Source organism: Balaenoptera acutorostrata, chromosome 1, assembly GCF_949987535.1.
Source record: "Balaenoptera acutorostrata chromosome 1, mBalAcu1.1, whole genome shotgun sequence".
Classification (NCBI taxonomy): domain Eukaryota; kingdom Metazoa; phylum Chordata; class Mammalia; order Artiodactyla; family Balaenopteridae; genus Balaenoptera; species Balaenoptera acutorostrata.
Window position 1 is genome coordinate 196777678 of NC_080064.1, and position 25013 is coordinate 196802690.

At 52.0% G+C, this 25013-nt stretch overlaps 2 protein-coding genes across 3 annotated transcripts in view; both read left to right on the forward strand.

Moving 5' to 3' along the window:
* Window positions 1-5613, forward strand: part of CAMSAP2 (calmodulin regulated spectrin associated protein family member 2) — a 105410-nt gene extending 99797 nt beyond the window's left edge. For both annotated transcript variants that reach the window (XM_057543978.1, XM_057543981.1), the window contains 3 exons: window positions 280-395; window positions 1951-2069; window positions 2703-5613. In XM_057543978.1, the coding sequence (XP_057399961.1) occupies window positions 280-395; window positions 1951-2069; window positions 2703-3008 (541 nt within the window). In that variant the 3' untranslated portion in view covers window positions 3009-5613. The remainder of the gene's footprint in view (window positions 1-279; window positions 396-1950; window positions 2070-2702) is intronic.
* A 10003-nt stretch (window positions 5614-15616) lies between these two features.
* On the forward strand, window positions 15617-16738 carry GPR25 (G protein-coupled receptor 25). Its single transcript, XM_057533441.1, has one exon. It carries the CDS (start codon window positions 15617-15619, stop codon window positions 16736-16738), a length of 1122 nt encoding a protein of 373 aa, XP_057389424.1.
* The last annotated feature ends 8275 nt before the right edge of the window (window positions 16739-25013 follow it).

The following is a 25013-nucleotide window of genomic DNA, read 5'->3' on the forward strand; positions in this document are numbered from 1 at the left end:
ACAGTCACCAGCTCTGAGCTCTGACCTTTGTATTACCACCCTACTGCATTAATTGCCGATTGTCATGTGGACAAACATTCATTCTGTCATTCAGCAGACACTTATGGAGTGCCTGCTGAGTTCTCAGGACTTGGATGTATAGCTGTGAACGAGACAAAGTTATCACCGTCTTCTTGTTTTTAAGCCTCTAGGTTGAGTTTGGTTGGTGCTCACGTATACCCTTCTGAGCCCCGAATGTTTTTCTCTACCTGAGGCATTAAAATGTTATTTATTATTTAGATCAGAGTCTGTAGAAGGCTTCTTATCTCCAAGCCGGTGTGGCAGTAGAAATGGCGAAAAGGACTGGGAGAACGCTTCGACCACTTCTTCTGTGGCTTCTGGAACAGAGTACACAGGTCAGTGCCTGTGCATTCTTAGGGAAACAGTTTAACACGGGGCTGAGACTAGCTGCAGGCTGTGCTAGGAAAGGTTCACTGACTTGCCTCTCGGTCTAAACACGGAAGACTGATGCGAAACAGTGAACGCAGGTGGTCACTTTCAGGTAAGTCGGTTTCAGTGATATGGTTTGTCCCAGAAGAATTCAGGTAAGTTTCTAAAAAGTAGTAGTACCACTTACACCTCATTCCTCTGCTTCTCCCTTAAAAATGCAGGCCGTTTCTGTGTTGCAGTTTGGGTTTGAAGAGGTTTTAGAGAGGGTCCCTCAGCAGTGCATCGGTCCTGAGTATTGGGAACAGCTAGAGTCCACCGAGCCCCTCCTCTAACGCTGGGATTTCAGTATCTGGAACAGTGCATCTTGAAAAAGTGTTGAGAGGCTCTAAAAGACATGGGAATGCATTGGGTCTAGGAGGGCACTCGGCCTTGCACGTCCCCATCAGACCCTCCTCCAGCCTCTGTTTGCAGAGGTGTTATTGAAGGAAAACCACATAGAATGGAAAGTAGGTAAGAACTAAGGAAAAGAAGCAGGAGAGGAAATGTGAGCGCCGTGGAGAGGTAGGTGGGAGGACAGGAGAAGACGGTGGGGAGGAGCAGAGGCCGCGGAGACCGCCTGCGTCCCGCCTGTGTCCGTGTGGCCTGGAAGTGGCCCCCAAAGGCCCAAGGAGGCAGAGCTTGCTGACTTGGCGTGAGCTTTTCCTCCCTGTTCTGTGGTTTCTAAGACAACCTCCTTCAGCAGCGTGTCAGCCTTTAAGGCCAGCGTAACGGCCGTGTTGCGGCACCGCTGAGAGCCCAGAGCTGCAGGGCTGCGGCGTGCACCTGACCGGCTCAGACCAGCTCACGGACTGACTGTTAAAATTCCAGGAATTACGCGGCTGCAGAACAATCGCTGGCCCTGAGTCAGCCATGGTAGGAGTAGTTTACTCTAGAAGTAGGTAAAACTCAGGCCTCATGTTTTTTCTTTCCCAAAGAACCAGTTTCTCGGCACTACCGAGGGCCTTTCGGGGCAGAGCTGAGTTAGTGTGAGGGGGAAGGAGCCTGGCAACACACGGCCCTTCACAAGCGCGAATGTCCTAGCGAAGTGGCAAAAAGGGCTTCTGTGCTTTACAGACTCCGTTGTGAAAAACAAATGCTAAAAAAAACCCCAGAGGTATGGAAGAAGAAAAAGATGAAGCTTTTTCTTGTCTTTTAAAAGCTAAAATTACTCGCGGTCCCATTCTGCGTTAAGCTCACCAATAACCTTACCAAACCCGAGAAAGAGGTGAAACAGGCAGTGTGACGATCACAGCAAGGCCTGAGAGCCGCCTGGGGAGGCCAGCAAAGGCCCCCAGGGGTGTCCCTGCGGATGCAACAGTGCTCTGACCGCTGCCGAGCAGCCAGAGGCCCTCAGGCACAGAATGTGGTTTTCTGTTACAGAGTTTAATCAGTGTAGGGATGGTCGCATCATTTAAACACAGTCGTATTTCTGACCTAGGAATGCTGTTTTTGTTTTATTACTGTTATTAAATTCTGCCATAGGACCAAAGCTCTTCAAAGAACCCAGTGCAAAATCCAATAAGCACATAATACAAAATGCTTTAGCTCATTGCTGTTTGGCTGGAAAAGTAAATGAAGGTCAGAAGAAAAAAATACTGGAGGTAAGCATGTTTGCATGAAAATTAGATTTGGCAACATTGTAAAACTGTCAGAGTCTTCTCTTTCAATTCAGGAGGAAATACTCTTCAGGGGACTCCTAGAATTTCAACAGCATATGAAAGATCTGTAACTATGTTCTCATTGTTAGACTGAGTTTACTTTCAAACGGGATTCTGGAAGACCTCAGATTTTATTAAAGACTAGGCATAGACTTAAGATGATCATATAAAATTATAAATTATTTTCTTGCCCAGAGTCACTCATTCACGTTTCATAAATGTAGATAACATGATCTGCCTGTTTTAAAATGAAGCTCTGTTGCGAAGGAGATCACCAGTGCTTGATTGTTAGTGGTAGAGACAGTCTGACTGAGACCGAGAGTTAGCAGATCCTGCAGCCCTTTAAGTCCCTCCAGGATTACAATTCCGGCACAGCCAACAGGACCTCAGCGGTAAGGTCTCTGCACACATCTCAATCCCCGTGTGCTGGACGTGTACCGCATGCCTCATTTTGGCTACTAAGAATTTATATTTTAAATTACATGTCATAAAACTGGCCAAGAAATGTAACACGGTTATATAAATTATATTCAGCAAAATGTTTAAGGGCTTTTATTTTTGTTTCTTATCCTAAAGGAAATGGAGAAGTCAGATGCCAACAACTTCCTAATCTTGTTCCGGGATTCAGGCTGCCAGTTCAGGTCTTTGTACACTTACTGCCCAGAGACTGAAGAGATTAGTAAGCTGACGGGGATAGGCCCTAAATCTATCACTAAAAAGATGATCGAGGGCCTTTACAAATACAATTCTGACAGGAAACAGTTCAGCCACATCCCCGCTAAAACTTTATCTGCCAGTGTGGATGCAATTACCATTCACAGCCATTTATGGCAGACCAAGAGACCCGTGACGCCCAAGAAACTTTTACCCACTAAAGCATAGGAACCGGGAAATATTTGCTTCAGAACATTCATGCTAAATTTGCACTTCATCTTTCCTGCCTATAGAAAACCTTTCTAATTGCCAACAGACTTATTAATTGAAACTGGACATCCAGCTCTGTTGTCATGACAACTGGAATGTAGACCACAGTGTTTGGAGTGCAGGAGACTCACCTGGGTGATAGGCCAGGTGGTGACACGCTGTCCGGCTCACCGGTGGGGGTTCGCCTGCTTGGTATTCGATACATCGAAGCACTGAGTTCTCATGGACACTAGTTGAAATACAGCTAAGATAACGAATTGTGTGTTTTGTTTGTTGCTTTTTTAAAAAAACTTTTTAATGTACATGCCTGTCTTCAGATGGTTTATTTTGCTGTTTTTCTCTCCTGGGGGTTTGTTCCAAGATACCTTTGTATTTTGTTTCATGTGGAGATCACGCGAGTAGGAAATAGGCCTTCAGAGGTAACTGGCGTCGTTCTTACGATGCTGAGAGAAACACTAGTGTTTGTTTTACAGTAACCCTCATGTTTTAATGGTGTTAGAGCATTTGCAAGAATTATTCTGCTAAGTATTTACAATTCCATATTTATTATTCACTCGAGTATTAATGTTTCTCTATTAAATAAGAGGAGAAGTTGTGAAGAGCTGCTATAGGTTCACTTAAACCCCATGAGCTTAACCAAGAAGATGTTATAAGAAGTTGCTGATTAAATCAGTGCTGTTTTTACACCACTTCTGGCCAACTCAGAATAATTTGGATTGTTCTTTTAACAAAAAGGCTTTCTATCTCTTTTAAAGTATGTCACTTTATAAGCTGGCGGAAGTGAAGGACACTTGGAGAATAGTCTCGGAATCTGAGGATGTAAGACTTCCTGCCATGAGTTCTCAAGAGGTCTTTACATTATATTTATAACTGATATAAAAAATTATATTTAGAATTTTTAAACATGTACAAAGGGCTACATTTTAATTTTAAAATAGCTTCACATTCTTTTGCTTATGTTGAGTTTTTCTTCTTCTTTATCCTTTTCAAGTGGTTCAGCTTAGATTAAGTACACACTTGAAATCTTCTCTATGTGGTCTTTGTTCCTTTAACGGTGTATACCAGAGGGTTAGTTGGGGAAAAACTTCATTCTCAGGAAAAGACTTGAATGATTCTGTGACCCTGTTATGTTTCAGTGTTGTGACAACTGTGTAAGCTTAGAGGGAAAGACAACAGTATTGTAGCATATATGAGATGTGTAGTCTGTTTTCTTTCACGGGAAGTAGAGACTAAAATATATACATTTCTCTAATTGAGTTGTTTAGAGAAATAACTAATATCTCATATGATGTATTTACTTATTTTTTAAAAAGAGTAGGAATGAGATGTCCCTGAACTGTACTTTTCTATTATTATAAGGCCTTTAGGCATCAGTGCATCTGGGTTATCAACATTTTCTCAAATGCTGTCAATATTTTACTGTAATTTATGTTCTTATATTTATGTATATTTGTTAAAACTGTAAAAAAAAATTTCACAGATTTTTTTCCAGTACCTGTGCAAGATATATGTGTAGCTCAGAATTATTTGTGATCTACTGTTTGCATGTAAGAGACCAGGATATATGTAACTCTTATATTTTAAGTGTATACATATTGTGTATATAATATATGGAGATTTAAACTGGGGGACTGCACATTTTACCTTTCAGACAACCGTTTCTATCACAATGAGAAGGAACTGATTGTCAAATACATGTTTAGATTGACTAGTTTAAAAAAAAATAGTAAGTGAATCTAATCAAAATGTGGTAAATAATAGAGAGTCAAAAGGAGAATTAATAAGCGTTCTACATTACTAAATTTGTTCTTTTCAATCAATTAAATTTCCTTTATCAAAGCAATCTTCTTGGTGATATTACTTGGCCATTAAATTTTTTTTAATTGGCTGCCAGACAATGGAGGAACTAACTATGTAAGATCAGACAGGACCACCCTTTATTCTCAAATTCGTGTGTGTCCAACAATGTCCACGATGTCTAAAGGTAGAATGTGAATATTGCCACAGAAGTTCCTTGCTCTCAGTATGATTGTTTTACTTTCTTCATGCAGAAAGAATATGGATATATTTAAGTCTGCAGATTTTTTTAAAATTATGTTTTTAAAATTATACAAATGAAAATTATGCTATTGCATAAAGTCTGGAGATATTCATGAACCTTATTGAAACACATTGGTGCTTCTCATCATTGGAGGGTCACATTATTAGGATAATTATTCAATTCAGTTTGCCAAACAAACTTGTAATGGTTACCAGTGCGGCCTGTCAAATTCTGCCATGTGACACAGCTTTGGAAAGCTTTTCATTCCTCTCGGCTTTTCCATTTTGCTTTAGGATGACTGTTACAGTTTTTATTTGGCTGTTTTTAAAGCCAAGTTCGGCTTTTTAGTTGTGGTTTCATGGACACTTGGGGCGGTGTACAGTGTCTGGTGTGCTTACTGTCTGCTCTGGAGCATTGATTGCTTACAGGTTTTTTTACGACGCTGTGCTGTAAAATACTGTCATATTTGCTACTTCCTGGTACAGTGTAGTTTTTCCCCTTTCATTTGAATAAAAGCATGGTACCAAAGGACCTTTTCTGTTTCTTGAATAAAATACGGGTTTTTTGGTAATATTCGAACTTGGGCAAACTCATCATACAGTTTTTCCTATCTCTTAACCTCTGTTTAAATCGAACAGTTTAGATATTCACGAGAGGTAACTAATACTAGATATTGTTTGAACCCTGACTTAGGCAATGCTGAAAGTCTGTTGCCTTCTGTGCTCGGCTCAGACGGTCTGTGTGGTGGTGTGTAAATGTTTGTGCTCATCCTACACTAATTTTGTCCGTATTGCTTCACTTTCTTCTGGTGAGTTAGTAATTAAATTGCGTCAGAACTAACCCTCTGTACCTTTGGAATTGAACGGCTGCCGAGGCAACCTCCACACCCCCTACCCCGCCGTCTCTGGCAGCAGTGGGAAGCCAGGTCTTGGCCATTATTCTATAAGTTTCACTTTGATTTTGCCGATTCTCCTCATTCAGACCAGAGCAGTTTAAAAAAAAGAAAAAGAAAAATCTAACACCTGTTGAACAACAACAGAAATCCTTCCTACACAATTCCACACCTGAAGAAACGTCTGCAGGTGCCAAGCCCGAGTGTGTTCTCCACCTTCGGTCCTTTGACAGGACACTCAGGCCTCAGCTCAGAGTTGCACTTGCATTTTCAAAACTGAAAGTATTTAACCGTGAGACTCAGGCGACACCAGAGAAGCGTGCGCAAACCCTGGTGCCCGGGCGTGTGCCCCCTGGCCTGGCTCACTGGGAGTCCTTACTTAGGGCAGAGGAAGGTAGCCTGGTGGATGGGAACAGGCGCCTTTGTTTCGTAACCTGTCCACACGGAGAGGTAACAGCAAAGGGAACACAGCTGGGAGGCTCTGACCTAGGAATCGGGCGTGAGTTTGGAATTCTGCCCTCCCTCGGAAGTTACGGGTGCTTAAAAAGTAGACCTGCATCTCCTTAAAATGGCAGTTTTGCTTTTCAGAGAGACAAGTGAGAAGTTAACTGTTTGTGTCACTCGGGGGTACGTCAGCTGTTCTTCACATCGCGGCTCTAGAACCTCGTCTGGTGGCCGGCTCTCCGCACCTCCGGGTTCCCTTCCACATGCTCCGACGAGAGTGAGTTCCTATTTACGTCGGAAAGAAAGAAAAAAAAAGGATTTTTTTACTTTCCATTGAAGAGGGCAAAAGCAATTGAGTTAACAAAAAAATATTTTAAGGCCCACTAAGGGTTTTTTGTTTTTTTTTTTTACCACATTAAGCAAAGCCGCCGTGGAACCTCAGCTCCTGATGTATTTTATTCTGCTTCGCCCCAGTCTGTGACTTGAGGTGGTTGAGTCCTCACCTTCCGTCAGGAGCACCTGCTGGGGTGCGAAGCATCGCAGGCTGAAGACACACAGGATGGCGTGTGTCGTTGACAGTCACACTCGGCTGCAGTGGTTCGTTCTTTGGGGTGTGCACGTCCATGTGAGAAAGGAAACGTGGCTCTCAGCCCCGACCAAACGGAAACCGTCACATCGCCTGGGGACTTAAAAGTTTCTTTGATTTGCTCTCTCTGGAGACGCGAGCATTGTCACCTCCATTTTACAGACGAGGGTGACAAGGCCTTGGAAGGTTAGTGACTCTGTCACGGACACAAAGCTAAGAAGTGGCGGCGTCCCAGCCGGCGTGTCAGCCTGCGGGTTTCAGATCCCCTCCCCGCCCGGGCCGCACGGGGCAGCGTTTCCCGCCGCCGCAGGTGCTGTGGCATGAAAAGACGTGGAGTCTGACGGTTGCAAAAGGCGGTCCGCGTTCACCAGCGGTGGGAAACGGCACGTGGGGCTGAGGTGGGCTTCCCTCTGGTGCCCGGTTCTCTAACCAGCAGCCCCACGGCAGCAGCAGCTAAAACCAGGCTGGTGTGTCCCCGTGGCCTTGGATACCTAGATTCACAAGGATGGGCGAACGGAGAGATTGCGAGTGTACTGGAGATGGACGAAGCCTGCCAACAGGGTGACTCCACGTATCGAGGAAAGAGTCGTCGGATGCGAGGGCCACCATGGTAGGGTCCCTTCCGTCAGGGAACTCGACTGCCTTCAGGCAGATGCACTCAGACCTCGAAAACAGCTGGTAGAGTCTCTGCTGTGATGGGGGCAAGTGAGTCCTTTTCTCCTTAACGGGCAGCAAGTTCAGTCTCATGAAAGCCGGTCTTGTAAGGAACATAAGACGGTCCTACAGTATCAGCTGGTAGGACGCACGTGCAACGTGGTCTCAGACCTGAATTTTGAGTCGCCGTTAAGGGCCTACTTTACGACCACAGCACTTCAGCAAGGTGGCGGCTTGTGAACTGCACCCTCTTGACTTGGGGCCCGAAGCAGCCACTGTGTTGCCCGTCCCACGTGCCACAGGGTGTGAAGGCGGCGGAGCGCGGGGTCCTGGGGGAGCGCACAGCTGTGTCTGCGGACACTGGAAGTCTGTGCTCGCGTCCCTGACCCTGCGATCCGTGTGTAAACGTAACAGTGCTGAGTCGGTATTCGCCAGATGAGTCAGTGGAGGCCCAGAATTCAAAATCAGACCCAGACTTAGTCTGGTCTCTGCTGGGCCACCCCTGCTTTCCTACTAAAGATATTTCTGCCCTCAAAATAAGAACCCCGCGTTGGCTTTCCTGCTCTGACCCCTCCGGTTCACACACCATTCCCTGGGACCCGGGGGCAGCTCGAAATTCCAAACTGCCGGGTCATCATGACGGTGACCTTCTGACCTTCTCTCTGGGCCCCCATCTTCCCCCCGCGAGTTATGGGCCTGTCTCAGAGCTCCGCTCTCCCCGACGCCCACCCCAGGCCCTGCTCACCCCCTGCGCTCCTTTGGGGCCTCCAGCCCCTCAGGGTCCCGGCCCCCCGCGCCCCGCCCGCTGCCACCATGCGTCTGACCTGTTCCCTGGAAGTTCACGGCCACCTCCAGCCCAACCTGCTCAGGAACCGAACAGCAACCTCCCAGTGGGACCAGCTCCCTCCTGGCAGCCTCCAGCCACCAAGGCCGAAACCTTCAAGAGCATCCTTTCCTCCTTCCCCCGTGCAGCCTGGAAGACACCCAGGCCCGGACCCCCGTCACGTGTCCCAGCCTCACCTCCCTCCGCCCCCCGTCTCGCGTCGGGCGGCTCTCGCAGGTGAGCCTCGGGTCCCGATGCATCTCGAGTGTCTCCCCCCACGACCCCGGGGCCGCCTTGCCTGGGCCCAGACCTCGCCTCGGGAGCCCTCCCCAGCCGGCCCGGCCACCGTCACGGCAACCCGCAGGGAGATCCCCAGTAGACACCGCGAAAATAAGACAGTCTGACATTCCGAGGTAAGTCATCAAGGTAGTCTTAGAAAAGGTCAAACTGTAAGGACGGTCTTGGGCTTATCTTAACGGCCCCTCTTGTGTCTGTCGAGCTGCGGGGAGGACGGTGCTGGGGTGACTGTGACTCCTCGGCGCTGGGGCCACTCAGGACATCACCCCGCTTATCACGTTGCCCCCAACGCAGTTCTCTCCTCTGCGAGGCCGCCCCGCTGCCCGCACCGGGGACAGGATGCCACGGCCTGCCTCGAGTCATGCTGATTCGTGTGGCAGAATTCATCCTCTCCAGTAACGTGAGAGCGGTTCTCAAGGAAGCACCGCGTCATTTTCTTCTTGTTTTTTGTTACCTGCCAGGTGGGGCATCCACCCCGTGGTAGGAGGGGCAGGATGGGGTGGGAAGGGCAGGGTCGGGCAGGATGGGGTGGGAAGGGCAGGGTCAGATGGGAAGGGCAGGGTCAAGGGCAGGATGGGGTGGGAAGGGCAGGGTCGAGCAGGATCGGGTGGGAAGGGCAGGGTCAGATGGGAAGGGCAGGGTCAAGGGCAGGATGGGATGGGAAGGGCAGGGGCAGGGGCAGGATGGGGTGGGAAGGGCAGGGTCAAGGGCAGGATGGGATGGGAAGGGCAGGGGCAGGGGCAGGATGGGGTGGGAAGGGCAGGGTCAAGGGCAGGATGGGGTGGGAAGGGCAGGGTCAAGGGCAGGATGGGGTGGGAAGGGCAGGGGCAGGGGCAGGATGGGGTGGGAAGGGCAGGGTCGGGCAGGATGGGGTGGGAAGGGCAGGGTCGGGCAGGATGGGGTGGGAAGGGCAGGGTCAGATGGGAAGGGCAGAGTCAAGGGCAGGATGGGGTGGGGAGGGCAGGGCCAAGGGCAGGGTCGGATGGGAAGGGCAGGGTCAAGGGCAGGACGGTGTGGGAAGGTCAAGGTCAAGGGCAGGATGGGGTGGGAAAGGCAGGGTCAAGGGCAGGACGGTGTGGGAAGCGCAGGGTCGGGCAGGATGGGGTGGGAAGGGCAGGGTCAAGGGCAGGATGGGGTGGGAAGGGCAGGGTCACAGCACCAAGAGAGTCGCCCCCCCCCACCCTGCTCCAGTTCCTACTGAAATGACTAGAAATGTGCACCCACTTTCCCACCCCAGCTTTCAGTGAAATCACTGGAAAGTAATGGCAGGTCCTAGTGAGCAACCTGCGTGGGCTGAGTAATCGCTACCAAGAGCTGTGACTTCCTTTCCGAACACGTTCTGGGGTCCTGGTCCTGCCGAGGGACCTCCCTGCCGCCCATCTGTCAGGTTCCTGCCGCCTTGTGTGCGCCCCGGCCGTGGAGGGGATGGCGTCTCCCTTTCCTTGAAAGCCACCCTCCGCCCCCGACACACACCCCCCCCCGCCCCGACCCCCAGGCCGGCAGTGAGGTCGCAGCCCTGAGGCGCTTTCACTCTGAGTCACCTGGGCGCAGCTGGGGTACACTGATGCCCCTTCCCGGCCACCCAGATTTAGTCCCTGAGAGTTTCTGAAACAGTCGAGCATGTGACACGCTGCTCAGCCCGGCAGCCAGGGTGGGGCCCCGCCCCTCGGCTGGGCAGGCTGCAGGGCAGGGGCAGGACCGCCGCCTTCCTTCCCTGGACACCCCTCCCTGCCCTGCACACGCACACAGCACACACGCTCGGATGCACACACGCGCATGCGCAGTGCACACACAGGTACACACACGAGCCGTTAACCCGTCGACCGCAGAACTGGCGAGATGCCACCTGTCTGTGCCTCAGCCCTGTCGGCATCTGCAGCAGAAGCCCCCCTCACTCCGTGGAGTTCACCACCCATGAGCCCAGGCCCAGGGACCTGTGGTGGTCGAGTCTAGAAGCCCCCAGATGGGGATGATCCCTTGGCAGGTTCCCAGAGCAATTCCAAATCATTACCCACCACCCACTGTGTGCACAGAAAGCAAAGAGGGGCTGGGGCTGGGAGAAGCTGAGCCTGGCAGCTCCGGGGGAGGGGGGAGCCCATGACCCCCCTGCTCAGACCCTGCTGGAGGGGGGCCTTCCCCAGGACTCTAATGGGATCCTCACCCGCTCAGGGAGACCCCCTCCCGCCCGCTCTAAGACACGGGAACTGGAGCCCAGCTGCACACAACCGTCAAGTTATAAAACGGACATGGGAGCCAAACTCAGGTCAGTAACAATCTGACCTGTCTGCTCACCGGCCAGAAGCAGACACTCGGACACAGCGTGTGAGGCGTGTACATAATGAACTTGACATCACAACACAGCAGGGTTTTAAAAAATATTTTTAATTTAATGGTGTTGGGAAAGTTCGACAGAAATCTAAAAAAAAAAAAAAAAAATTACACTTCTAGGTGGATTAAAAAAGATACAAAATTTTAACAAGAATAGAATTGAATGTTTCTACATCATCAAAGAGAAAATAGCATTCTAAACTCTGAAACTGCTAAAAGCAACAAATGACTATGGAAATGTAAAACAAAAAATTAAAAATCGCTAAGAAAAAGGTCTGGAAAAATATTTGAACCAAATGGGACAATGGTTTATCCTAAATAAATAGTTCGTACACATTAATAAGAAATACAAAAGATTATAATAGATAAATGTCTGAAAGACGTAATTAGGCAGTTCACATAAGAGGAATTACATCTAGAAAGATTTTCAGTCTTACTGTTTTCAAAGAAATGTAGATTAAAATGAGGTACCATTTGACCTCATTACCTATTAAAGTGGAAAAATATATTTTACTGATGAATATCTCTAACAAGATTGCACTGAACCCGTACCCTCCTACAATGCCAGATAATTACTGATCACTGCAAGCATTTGTATCAAGCCAAGAAAATGCTCATAGCCTTTGACCTTCACGAGGGCATTTATACCCTGAAAACAGTGTGAAAGAAGAAAAAAGCCGTTAAGTGCAGTTATTCATTACAAATCTCTATAACAGCAAAAATTACTGCAAACAACCTAAATGTCCAAAATTAAGGGATTAGAAAATTCAGCAACATAGAAAAACGTGAATTTGCATGAATTGAGAAAAGCAGACTATAGAACAGGGCACATTCTGATTACATACATGCCTCTGAAACAGTTGTGTAAAATATATGTACGTGGAGAACATCTGAAATGGAATGTTGACAAAATAGAAAACCCAAGAATAATGGGATTACAGACGAATTCTCCACTTTTGAAAACGTCTTTCACTGGTAGGAAAGAAATTCACCACCATGTCATGCTTCACGAGGGCTGGGACGCCTTTTCTTATTACACGTTCTGCGACGTGACTGTGGTTTTTATGATGAAAAAGGCAAGATAATTCTCAAAATTTTTCCAAAAGAGTTAAGATGATTATTTGTACAGAAAAATTAACATTGAGGGGGAGAGTGGTAAGAGCTTAAATATACAGCCCATAAAGGGCCAGAAATAAAATAAAAATACTTCTGGAAGCCATCTAGTTCAAAGCATTGGATGTTTACTTATTAAGTATCTCCTCTGATCTCAGGCTTGTACCATTCGCGGTGATGGGGAGCCTCCCTCACCCCAGGAGGTGATAATCCCACGGGCAGGGTGAGGCTGACCCAGGTAATCAGGCCACCCGGGCTCCAGCCGTCCAGAGGGAGGAGGGCCCGTTGGCGTAGGAAGGCCTCCGGGTGGGATGGAGAGAGGGAGGACCATTTCCTCTCCGCTGTGTTGACACCCATCAGCAGTGGCCGGGATTCTCAGCTGACCGTGATGAGTTTCCATCAATGGACTGTTTCTAACCCTGCGGGGGGTCCCCTGAGGGGGGGGGGGGAGGAGAGACCAGTGTCATGGAGGTGGCCTTAGTCACTGAAGCCAAGCTGGACACGTGGCAGGCCAGGCCCAGAGCGGCGTCCCCAGCTCTGGCCCGAGCTGCTTCCTGCCACCAAGAGACATGCGGAAAGGCTCAACGCCCAGGCCCTGGCAGAGAGAACCCACCATGTGCTCGGGACCACAAGGCCACAGCCCAGGAAACAAGAATCTCTGTGTTTTTAATAAACAACCCACTCTGCCTCCCCTCCACCCCCTGCCTCCATGGCCCTCTTGGTCCCCTTGCCCTATTCTCTTTCACCTGGAGGCTTCCGGCCGTTCATCTCGAGCTTTCAGAATCACGCCCCTTCTATGCCCCAGGCTGAGAGGTGCCCGGGCAGCCCTGGGCCTGTCCCTGACTGTCCCAGGCTCACGCAAGGCAGCACCACCTCGGCTGGCCTTCGGGGGAAGGAGGCTGTGGCCCCCAGGCCCCCCAGGACGAGAGCATCCCTCGCCAGCAACCACGTGATCAAACATCAGAAAAACGGCTCCACGTCTCCCGCGGCCCCTCAGGTGCCCACGCTGTATGTGCGTCTTCAGGAGAAACCCAGGCTTGGAGGCTGGGATGCCGTGGAGGGCTGGGCCAGAGCCATCCATTCCCCGGCCTCTTCTCTTGCCTGCCTTTCCCGTCTTGTAACTGGCCCAGGAGAGAAATTCCTGACCGGAACGGCGTGGACACGCGCGCCCACTCCTCCTTAGGCTTTGCCACCCCTGGGGATCTCCATGGACCAGAGGGGCCACAGCTAGGGTGACCTCATGTCCCAGTTTGCGCAGAATGGGCCAGGTTGATGGCCCAGGTTGATTGTGATGATGCTTCTTTCACTCTCAGAAGTGCCTGCTGTGGATCAAGAATTATTCCATCACCCCACCTCAAATCAACATGAAACGGAATGCACACACGAGCCTCTCCGTGGGCCCGACCTCAGTGGACGGGCAGCGCCCGTGGCGCTCCCCACTGGCCATCCAGGCCCAGTCGACTCCTCTGCGCTGAGGCCCTCGATGCCACAATTCTCTTGAACGGATCCTCTCCTTTCTGTCCCCTCCTCCAGTTCCCTATGTCCGACCCTCCCTCTCCCCAACACAAACAATGACAACAGCCCACGGTGGGGTCCCCCGGCTGGAGCTTCTCCCCGTCCAGTCCACAGTTCTGCACTGACCTGTGCAAAGCAGATGGGGGACTGCCCTCCTCAACATGTCCAGTGGCTCCTACTGGTGACATCCAAGTCCCCTGCTGCCTCTCCTGCGTCCCCTCCTGCCACCCTCCTCCCGCCTGGGCTCTGCTGCTCGAAGAATTCACCTTTCAGCTCCTTTCTGGAACTGACCTCAGGTGCCGGGAAAGATTTCTGACTTACTCTTCCCATCAGAGGCAGCTGTTCCCTCGTCTGAGCTCCAGGGGGACTTTGTTAACATTCACTCCAGGCCATCTGACCTCTAGCACGCTGGCCACTGCACGTCCTGCACATGGATCTGTCTCCCATGCCTCCTAATCAGTGACCCTCCAAGGTCAAGAACGGCATCTCTGCGACACCCAAACAGGGCCTTGCACATGGAGGAGCTCGCTGTAACGGGACGGTATGCTATAAAATGGATAAATAATCCACCTCAAATTTTTAACACCAGATGGCCCAACAGTTCATTCATTCCTGGTGACGATGGGGCGGGGGCTCTGGGGGGACACACACACTGTCACATCAGTTGCTACACAGCAGCTCATGGGAGGAAGTCTGCTAAGAAGAGTTGGGTCCTAACTGGAGTCGTCCAGCATCCCCACGCATCCTTCCCCATCCTCTCCCTGGCCCCACCGCCTCCTTCAAGGCCAGGCTTCATGCCCACCCTTCTCCGTGTATCCTTCCCCACCCCTCTCAGTCCACGAGGGATCTCACCCTCCTTCTAAGCTCCTGACTCCTGATTTAGGACAACGAATCTGCTGCTGAGTCAGGTACCATCTCGTGTCATCTTTCGTACTGAATTTACATCTGTGTCTGGCTTAACAGGTAGGTTTTGCCGATGCAGGAAGATGGGGAAGAGCTGGGATTTGGATTCCAGGCTCTGCTCCTTTCATCTGGACAGTCTGACCCTCCCTCTCCAGGGTCAAACCCTCCCTTGTGGCTCCCTGAGAACCTGAGTTGGTCACAAAAGCCACTCTTTGGGCTAAGGCACGCAGCCCAGCATCTCAGGGAGCTAACACCATTTGAGGGCCTGGTGGCCAGTCCCTGATAGTAGGTAGGCCCCCCAAGGGCAGGCTCCCCGCAACATGCCCGCTGTGCACAGATGACAGAACCCCTCTTTCCTAGAAGGCAGGGGAACCGCGGCGGGAGGCTCCTCCCCAGATAAAATCCTCACCCCTGGTCCTGTCTCCTCACAGAGACAGACAGCAGCGGGGAGCAGGGGCCAAGCGGGGGTGAGGACCGCCTGGGGCTCTGAGCGCCTCTTCAACCGGCCACCAGACCCCTGAGACGGTTGCCGTTCTTGGCTCATGAACAAAGAAACCGAGCGACTTATGAAGAGGGACAGGCCACGCTCCCAAGGGAGGCAGGGCGGTGTCCCAGCCCTGGGCACTTTTCCTTCAAGGATCCAGCTGGGAAGCCCCTCCCCGCCCCAAATCGTTGGCCACCGTCTCCACCCCAGGAGCCTGCCCCTCGCCCCTCCCCTCCCCTCCCCTCCCCTCCCCTCTTCCTCCTACCCCCCTCCTCCCCTCCCCTCCCCTCTTCCTCCTCCTACCCCTTCCTCCTCCTCCCCCCTCCTCCCCTCCCCCTCCCCTCCTCCCCCCCCCTCCTCCTCCCCCACCCCTTCCTGCCCACCCAGTCGCTTCGGCCCGGGGGTGACAGGAAGGGAGGTGCTGGGCACCGGCCGTGAAGAGCCACCCTCCCTCTCGACGCCGCGTCCGCCCGGGCCTCGCCGGCCATGCGGCCCACCGAGCCCTGGAGCCCCAGCCCGGGGACGGCGTCCTGGGACTACTCAGGGTCGGGCGCCCCGGAGGAGCTGGAGCTGGAGCAGGAGCTGTGCGAGGCCCGGGACCTGCCCTACGGCTACGCTTACATCCCCGCGCTCTACCTGGCGGCCTTCGCCGTGGGCCTGCCGGGCAACGCCTTCGTGCTGTGGCTGCTGGTCGGGCGGCGCGGCCCACGGCGGCTCGTGGACACCTTCGTGCAGCACCTGGCGGCCGCCGACCTGGGCTTCGTGCTCACGCTGCCGCTGTGGGCCGCGGCGGCGGCGCGGGGCGGCCTCTGGCCCTTCGGCGAGGGCCTGTGCAAGCTCAGCAGCTTCGCCATGGCCGGAACGCGCTGCGCGGGCGCCCTGCTGCTCGCCGGCCTCAGCGTGGACCGCTACCTGGCCGTGGGCCGCCCGCTGGCCGCGCGCGCCCGCCGCACCCGGCGCTGCGCGGTGGCCGCGTGCGGGGGCGTGTGGGCCGCGGCGCTGGCGGCCGGCCTGCCCTCGCTGGCCTTCCGCCGCCTGCGGCCGCTCCCCGGGGGCCGCGGCAGCCAGTGCGCCGAGGAGCCGTCCGACGCCTTCCAGGGCCTGAGCCTGCTGCTGCTGCTGCTGACGCTGGCGCTGCCCCTGGCCGTCACCGTCGTCTGCTACTGCCGCGTGTCGCGCCGCCTGCGCGGGCCGGCGCACCTGGGCCGCGCCCGGAGCCGCTCGCTGCGCATCATCTTCGCCGTCGAGGGCGCCTTCGTGGGCTCCTGGCTGCCCTTCTGCGCGCTGCGCGCCGTCTTCCACCTGGCGAGCCTGCGCGCGCTGCCGCTGCCCTGCCGCCTGCTGCTGGCGCTGCGCTGGGGCCTCTCGGTCGCCACCTGCCTGGCCTTCGTCAACAGCTGCGCCAACCCGCTCATCTACCTGCTGCTCGACCGCTCGTTCCGCGCGCAGCTGCGGCGGCGCGGGGCCTGCTGGCGCTCGGAGCGCGCGGCGCGCGGGGGCAGCTCGGCGTCCTCGCTCTCCCAGGACTACGGCTCCCCGTTCCGGAGCCCGGCCCGCACTGCGGGCCGAGCCCAGACGACGAACGCCTCCTCGGCCGTGGGCCCATAGCTGGCCGGCCCGGAGGAGCGCGCGGCAGCGGCGCGCGGAGAGGGGAGGGAGGCATAGCGAGGCGGGCCGCCCCCAACCCCCTACCTGCCTTCCCCGGCCCTGCCTTCCCCGGCCCTGCCTTCCCGAGCGCGGAGAGCGGCTCCAACGGCACCGCCTAGACCCCCCGGGTCTCCTTCACGAGCTTTCCCAGATCCTCAGCGTTTCGAACTCCCCCCACGCCAGGCCGCTGAGACCAGCTCTTCTCCTGCTCTGCCCCGTGGGCACCTGGGCTCTTTGTCTCCAGCCCAAGAACGGTCCTGCGAGATGGAGCCGACAGCAGCCCGGACACCGCAGCGTCCGCCAAGTAGCGGAAGGGGAAGTGGGCCTCCCTGCTCTGCCCCGTGGGTAGGAGCACAGGCCAGAGCCCCCCAAAAGCCACTCTTGTCTTGGGCTCTGTTACCTTTGGTCCCTACAATCGCCATTGCCTTCTGAGAAATACCTCCTCCAAGCCAGACCCTCTGGCCCCTCACTTTCCAAAAAATCCTACAGACTATGAAACCGACAGCCCTTTATACTCAGCGGTCTTGGTGGCAGAGTTTGCTGAATCATTAGTCACCATCAGTTCAGATCTTCATTTTCAAAGCTCGCCAAAGCGTGGGAACCAGCCCTGCTGTCGGGTCACCCAGCCATTCCTCCTGACAGTTTCAACAGAAGCCCGGGCCTGCCCCGGTTCTGTATCTTCTCCCCACTCCCAACAAGCGGCAGGACTCACCCTGGAAGTTATCCTGGACCTTCCCTCTGGACAGAGGGTTCCGGCATCTCTCATCAGGTGTTTGGATTCTCTATCCCCCAGCCCGGACACCAGGCCCTCCGGTGTGAGTTCCCCTTTCTCAATAAACACTGTCGCTGCCCTCGCCTGACAGCTGTGTCTGTCTTTAGTTGAGCAGAGGCGAATGGAACACTGGGTCAGACAAAACTCAACCCAGGAGTTGAGGTTGACCTCAAAGTGATCGGGATTTGAAGTGAAGTCAGGGACCGAGAGAGTTGATCCCACCGTGGGCACAGCAGTCCCACAGGAGGGCAGCATATCTTTTTATTCTCATTATTTTAAAGGATGCTTCACATTTTGAAGGTTTCAGAGAGAGAGAGAGAGAAAAAAAAAATAAAAGATTTAAGGTCATCTGCCAGCCAGGTGTCACTTCAAAGAGGAAATGTGTCATTGTGATTCTCAGATCAGCCCAGGGCTTTTTTTCCTACCCCTTTTGAGACCATCCAGTACAAATGTTGAGGGTCTCCATTTTCTGACTCTGTGACATCGTTTGAGGTTTCTGGAGAGGTGGAAATTTCAGTGTTTCTACTTTTAAGAGGATTTGGCCTGAAGAAGCGTCAGTCGTTGCGGAAAGGAGCTCAGAATTTCTCTCTGAGAGCCCGCCTCTCAGCCAGACCCCCGGGCAGGCATGGAGTCCAGTCTTTGGGGCTGATGGGTGAGAGCAGTTCGAAGCCGCCTGTCAGCGGCCCTGGGAGGTCAAGCTGGGAGGAGCGCACCTGGGCACGTCCTCCCCACGCACCCGAGGGGGGCAGGCCTTGCAGCCTGTGGGGCCGCCGGGCTGGCAGGACCGAGTCCAGACACTTTAACTTGAAGCCCTCGGTACATCGGGGCTCCTCCCGTCCTCACCTCATCGCCCTCCGAGGCAAGAGATGACCGTTTCATACGATGAGGCCTCAGCTTACAGCAGAAGCGCTTTTCTGGGCTGTTCTGACGGAGCCCCTACCTGGACCCCTGTCACCTTGCTTCTCCCGACTTGCTGATGAACTGAGTTCTCTGAAGACAGACAGACAGACAGAAAACTTCTCCATCTCCCCCCGGCACAGTAGTTATCAAAACTCAGCATTTCCCTCCCGCTGCTGGGACATTGGAAAATGCTGATAAGTGAAAAGAAAAAAGGGGTAACAGAATTGCTTGTGTTAAATAAACACCCACACACTTCAAGGCTGGAAGATATAAAATAATTGTTAACCTTGGTGTTGTTGAAGCAAAACATTAGGAACCCCAGAGTCCTTTGGGTAAAAAACACCTTTTGTGCTTTTCTTTCTCTACCTCCAGTTAAGCACCATAGGCGTCTCTCTTCTCAACTAACGGGAAGCCGTCCGGTCTCTCTCTGTTTTTGTTGTCTCTCCCTTGAGAACGCGAGCTCCATAAGCCAAGGGAGTATGTCTGTTTGGTTTGAGGCTGTGTCCCCAGTGCCTGGTGGGGAAGGGGACACGCATGAACCCCCCGTGGAGGGAATGATCATCGGGACCCCGTCTTCATCCGAAATGATAAGAAATAACGTGAAGGGTAAAAGCGGGGTCTGTTGCGTGGTATTACGATCTACAAAAAGGACACACAGGAAAGGGCTGTAGGAGTGAGGGAGTGGTATTTTCTGCGAGCTTCTTTTAAGGTCAGTGAACAAAGAGCAGTCCCAGTGCCCCAGCGCTGGAGCTAAAGACAGAGCCGGTCCTGACCTGGCTCAGTCCCGGCGGGGCCTGCCTTGGGCATCTCTGCCAGCTCCCTCCAGCCTCTCGTTCTTCATCTGAAGGATGGAGATGGTTCTATCTATTTTGCTCAGGTGCCTCACAGATCAAGGGAAATCACGTTCTTTTTTTTAAACCATTTTGTATTGGAGTATAGCCGATTAACGACGTTGTGATAGTTTCAGGTGCACAGCAAAGGGGCTCAGCCATACAGGAGAAATCACAGGAGCCCCACCCTCAGGAGTAGCTCGGTCCAGGCCCGGCTGCCCTTGCCCCTCCCCTTCCGTGGCTGCACCCCCCCCCCCCTTGCCCGAGTCTGTGGCCTGAAGAGGAGGACGGGGTGGAGCTGCTCTGGGTTTTTTAAAGGTCAACATCTGGGCAAAGGCTGGGCACATCGGCCTGTGTGACTCTGATTTGAACTTGTGACTAATTCTGGGCTTCCTTGGGCCCTTTCTCAGGGCACCGTGTTGTCACCCAGGCCCCTGGGTGAGTGATCTGGGGAGTTCATGGGAATGGCAGAGCGGGTGAGGCCACGCTTGGTGAGATGACTCAGCCCCAGCGTCACTCTGGACATGGTGAGGACATCTCGTTTGTCAGAGCCCATGGGGTCTAAATGCTGCCCTGCCTTGGCTGGGTGGCCTGCAGGAAGCTACTCACCTCCCCCACGCCCATCAAGACCCCCGCCCAGTCCAGTGGGGCAAAGGATGGAAAGACCCGGGAGCCAAAGGGCAGGGATGCTGGGTTCGCGGGAGGGAAGGAGGAAGCGAGGAGGTGAAACCACTCTCCTCCTATTGTCACCAGAGTGTTTGCTGAGCGTGCCATTGCATCTCTCGTGAGAGTGGGCGCTGTGTGAGATCCCTGTGTACGTCCACCACAGGCCTGCAGAGCTGGAGGTCCGTTTTGCTCATTCCAAGAGGGCAGGGAGGACCAGACCCAGGAAGTCACCTGCTTAAGGTAAGAGCGACCACTTGCATCTCTGCAGCACAGCACACGTTTGTAAAAGGCACATAGACATGCTTTCCTTGGTCCTCGTGACCCCGGGGCCGGCAGGAATGATCCGTTCATTTTATTGATGATGGGGCTGGGCTTGGAAGCAGCCTGGTCAGGGTCGCAGATCAGCAACAGTGCAGCTTAAGCCTCTGTCTCTCCCTCCCGACTTCTCTGGACCCTGCCACCCCCTCCCGTGTGACACCCAGCTCACGCCCAGGGATGCCCAGGCCCAGGCTCTCTCTTACAAATTGTAAGTTTCCCCGCCCCACTGATTGTTTAAGTAATGCCGGTTCTTTGTTTTTTTTTAAAAAGGAAATTACAGGAAAATATAAAGGAAAAATATGGAAAACATCCATTATTCCACCGTGAAGAGATACCTTCTTTTCCTGTGTATATAATAATACACATGTACATTGTTTCCCAGCTAAATTGGGGTCTTCCCTGGCGGTCCAATGGTTAAGACTCTGCACTTCCACTGCAGGGGGCACGGGGTCAATCCCTGGTCAGGGGACTAAGATCCTGCCTGCCACACGGCCAAAAATAAATAAGTAAGTAAATCAAGTAAATCCAATTAAAATAAATAAACAAACAAGTAAATTGGGGTCAATCTGTATGAGACCAAACACTGAGTCTGTGGTGTTCCCAAGTGTGTACCCAGTGCCTGGCACAAACTTGGCATTCAGTAACAGTTTGTTGAATACACGTTATATATGTTATTTTGTGGCCTGCTTCCTTCACTTGCAAAATGCCATATTTTATCAGGTCGTTAAATATTATTCTAAACATCTTTTTAAGGTTACATTACATCGTTATATGAAATGTCACCGCATTTATTTAACTAAGCCCCTAAACTTTTTTTCAAGTTTTCATTCTTATACGTAATTCTGTGATGAACATCCTTGGACAAAAATCTTTATATTCATTTCTGAGTCTTTGTTCAGGACAAACTCCTAGAAGTGAAATTATTCATCAGAGATGATGAACAATTTAAGACTTTGGTACACTGTGCCAAAAATGTTGAAAAATTTACATTCTCTCTGGAGGTATGCGGGTGCCCGTTCACCACACCCTGAACAAACACCAGGCGTTATTATCGTAAAAAAATATTTTCCAATTTGGTATCTGCCCAAGTTTAAAAGAATACAATATTACCATCTTATTATGTGATTTCAAAGACCTTTTTTATACAACATATTATTACAATATAGCTCTGAAGTAGGTGTTAAAATAATGGCTAATATTTATTGAGCACATACTATGTGAGAGGTGCTGACCTAAGGGTTTTATATCTACTATCTTATTAATCCTCACAACAACTTTATGGCATGTATGTTATTCTCCCTGTTCACCAGACGAAAAAATTGAGCCTTGGAGAGTTCATGTAACTTGCCTTAAGGACTTGTGTTATTACCCCCATTTTATACATGGGAACTCAAACACCAAGGTTTGTTGACTTGCCAAGGTCACGCACAGGGCAGGACTTAGAAAAGCCCACATCCTGGTCCACAGCTCAAGCCATCCTCCACCTCCTCTAGTTTGCTAGTGCCTGGCTTACCCTGTTTCTCACCAATTAGCACTAAACCGAAGGGTGCCCTGGGGTGGAGGCCACCATCACTGGCCCTGCTTCTGTTCTCAAAAGATCAGGGTGATGCTTAACTTCATGTGTCAGCTTGACTGGGCCACCAGGAGCCTGGGTGCTCGGTCAGATATCATTCTGGGTGTTTTGGGATGAGATTAACATTTGAATCAGACACTGAGTAGAGCGGACGGCCCTCCATCACAGGGGCAGCCTCATGCTTCCACTCAAGGCCTGACTAGAGCACAAAGGCAGAGTCAGAGAGAACCCACTCTCCACCGACCAGCTGAGCTGGGACGTCAGGCTTCTCCTCCCTTCGGGCCCAGCCTGGCACTGGGACCCCCAACGTCGGCTCTCCGGGGCCTCCAGCTTGCCTAGTGCAGATCTGGGACCTCTCAACCTCCATAACCATGAGGGCCAGTCTCTTTGTTTTGTTGTGTTTATTTTTTTTGGGGGGGGGGGCTGGCCGTGATGAGCACGGGGGATCTTAGTTCCCTGACCAGGGGGTCAAACCCGTGCCCCCTGCATCGGGAGCACGGAGTCTTAACCACCGGACTGCCAGGGAAGGCTGGGCCAATTTCTTAGAATAAACGTCTTTATATATATTCTGTTTCTCTGAAGAACCCAAACTAATACAACCAGGGTCCCCTCAGGAGATGAAGTTTGGGCATCCGATTAAGAGGGGGAAGGGGGCTCTTCCCAGGCATGCTGGGGTCGGGGTCAGGACTGGGAGAAGCAGTGCTAAAGCCCACCCCCAGGGCTGCCTGGGTAACCCCACAGGCGGGGTGGAAGGTGCTGGGCTTTGCTGGGCAGAAGCCTCAGGCACCGGCCCGCGAAGCAGCTGAAGCAGCTGCAGCGTCTGGGAGGCTGTGGTTCGCCCAGGAAGAGGTGCTAGACGAGGGGGGATTAATCTAGCTCGCCCTGCTCTGAAAATGACTGTCTTCGGGTGTGCACACTCTCCCTTTCCCCTCTGATCCCCTGCCACGCAGATACCCTAAAACAAGCCGCTCACGCCCGGGCTGTCCGTACACCAGATCCCGTGCCCACAAAGTCACAGCACCGGGTAGGGTCCCAGGTTCGCCCAGTTCTTTCTATCTTTTCAAACAAAGTTTCGGTTTTTATAGAAGCTACTGCCTCAAACCTTCTCAGGCCTCATTTTCTAACACTGTGATCACTATAGAGACAAGGTCCCATTCACAGTAGAATAGCTCAGGGTCCTGCAGCCTAACTGTACTCATTTCCATTTTCTGACCTTCTCCCCCCAGCCCTTCTCCTGTCATGGTCCCATGTCATGTTACTGAAATCACAAGGTGCTCTGCTTTTTTTCCCGCTCTGGTCAGTGTGTGCGGTGATCACCTACGCCTCCTGGCTCAGGGCTGGTTTGAACGTGGGTCCCAAACCCCCTGCCACCCGGCCCTCCTCGGGGCTCCCAGCGCCTCTGGAAACCGCCTCACCTTCTCCAGTAGCAGCAGCTTTGGGAACAAAGCACTTTGAAATGTAGCACAACAACTATGTAACCAAGTTTTTGTCAGAATTACCAGGATTATTTTAGACCCCAGGTGCTGATTGTGAAACACACCAGCAGCTCTCAGCCACCTCCTCCCTGTCGTCGTTATTCACCTCAAAATCCTCATCCTAAAATGGGAATAATGCTTTTTACCACAAAGGGAATGTGAAAGAGTTAGATGTGTTAATATGTGAAGCGCTCTGGACTATCTGACACATATTAAGCATTGCATGTTTGCTGTAACTATTGGGAGTAAAAAACCCAAGAGAGACATTCGTTAAATGGAATTGAGTCATACCATCATTTTGGATTTCTCTTCTCAAAATCACTGATTCAACTCATTTTCATTTTGAGTTTACTATGTGCCAGTCAGTGTGCAAGACCACAGGACTACAGAAATTAAAAAGACTCCCAGCTCGCCTCCAGGACAAGCCTGGTAACTTGAGTCTCCATCCGCGACACAAAAAAAGATGGGGATGGTAGCCTCACTGGCATCAAAGAAGGAAATAAAGCCACGTGGCCCTGTCACTTGGGTAAAGCTGTATTTTTCTTTTCCTATATCTCTTTTCTTGAAACTGAAAATCACACACAGCATTCTGTCTTGTGACTGAGCCGCTTTTGTACGTCACTGATTTCCAGGGTGTCAGTTAATCACAGGGACCCTTCAGGGAAAGCCTATGAGTAGACCCAGGACATTTGGTCCCTCCGGCCTGGGAACGTCCTGCAGAGGCCAGAGCGTTCCCTGCAGTGAGAGGGGCTGAGAGCCTCACCCACAGTCACCACTCTGCTGAAGCGCTGTAACCAGTGCTGGACAGTCGGGCAGCTGCGGGCAAGACCCCAGCACTGGGTGGGCTTGGGTGAGGGGGTCCTCTCTGGCCCCTGTCAGTCCAAAGAATCCACAATCCCATGATTGGGGGCCCAGCCTGTTCTCCAGAGACTAATCTAGTTTATTGCTTTTAAAAAATATTTTAAATATTTTATAAAATGCACCCATCAAAGGCTAGAAGCATGTAACCATCAATTAAAAATTAAAGTCAAGGCAAAACCATCCACATACACACAAACTCAACCATGCCATCCGCTGCTATGAACAAACCCATCAACAGGAGGCCAAAGAAAGACAAACGACTGACATCAAATCTGCAAGTAAAATTCATGTGTCAGCCACTTCACAAATGCTTTTTGTAAGAGCCTGTTTCTCTGGGTCCTGCACCAAGAGAGCCACACATACTCTGTGCTCTCAGACGTTATACCAGGAAAGACACGTAAGCAGAGCCTGCCGAGGGCTCCCCAGCATGTGGTATAAATAGGGAGGTTATTGTAAAATCTAATAAACCAGTGTGGACGTCTTCTGGGGGTTTTCTTGTGTCACACCTGAATTGGGAAAATGGATCACTAAGAAGGAAACGGCTCACATCATATGAAATTTATTGCTTTTTAAGAGAAAAAAATAATTAAACATAGAAAATCTCCTTTTGCAGCCTCAGTACAATAACTGACTCAGGCCACAGTGATGGGTGTTTGTTAGATAAAAAGATACTAAAACCACTCGGTGGGAGCTGATGGGGACTGGACATGTCACCTCACAGATTATCTCCTAGTGACAAGGGGAAAACACAGTCTGATGGTGGAGGATCGCCGTCACCTGGAACCTCCAGGTAAGAGAAGCGACCAGAGGTTACCTGCCTCTGGGAGAGGAGGGGGCTGGA

What these genes read in the sequence shown, in the direction of transcription:
- GPR25 (XM_057533441.1), top strand. Translation starts at nt 15,617, where the DNA reads ATGCGGCCCACCGAGCCCTGGAGCCCCAGCCCGGGGACGGCGTCCTGG.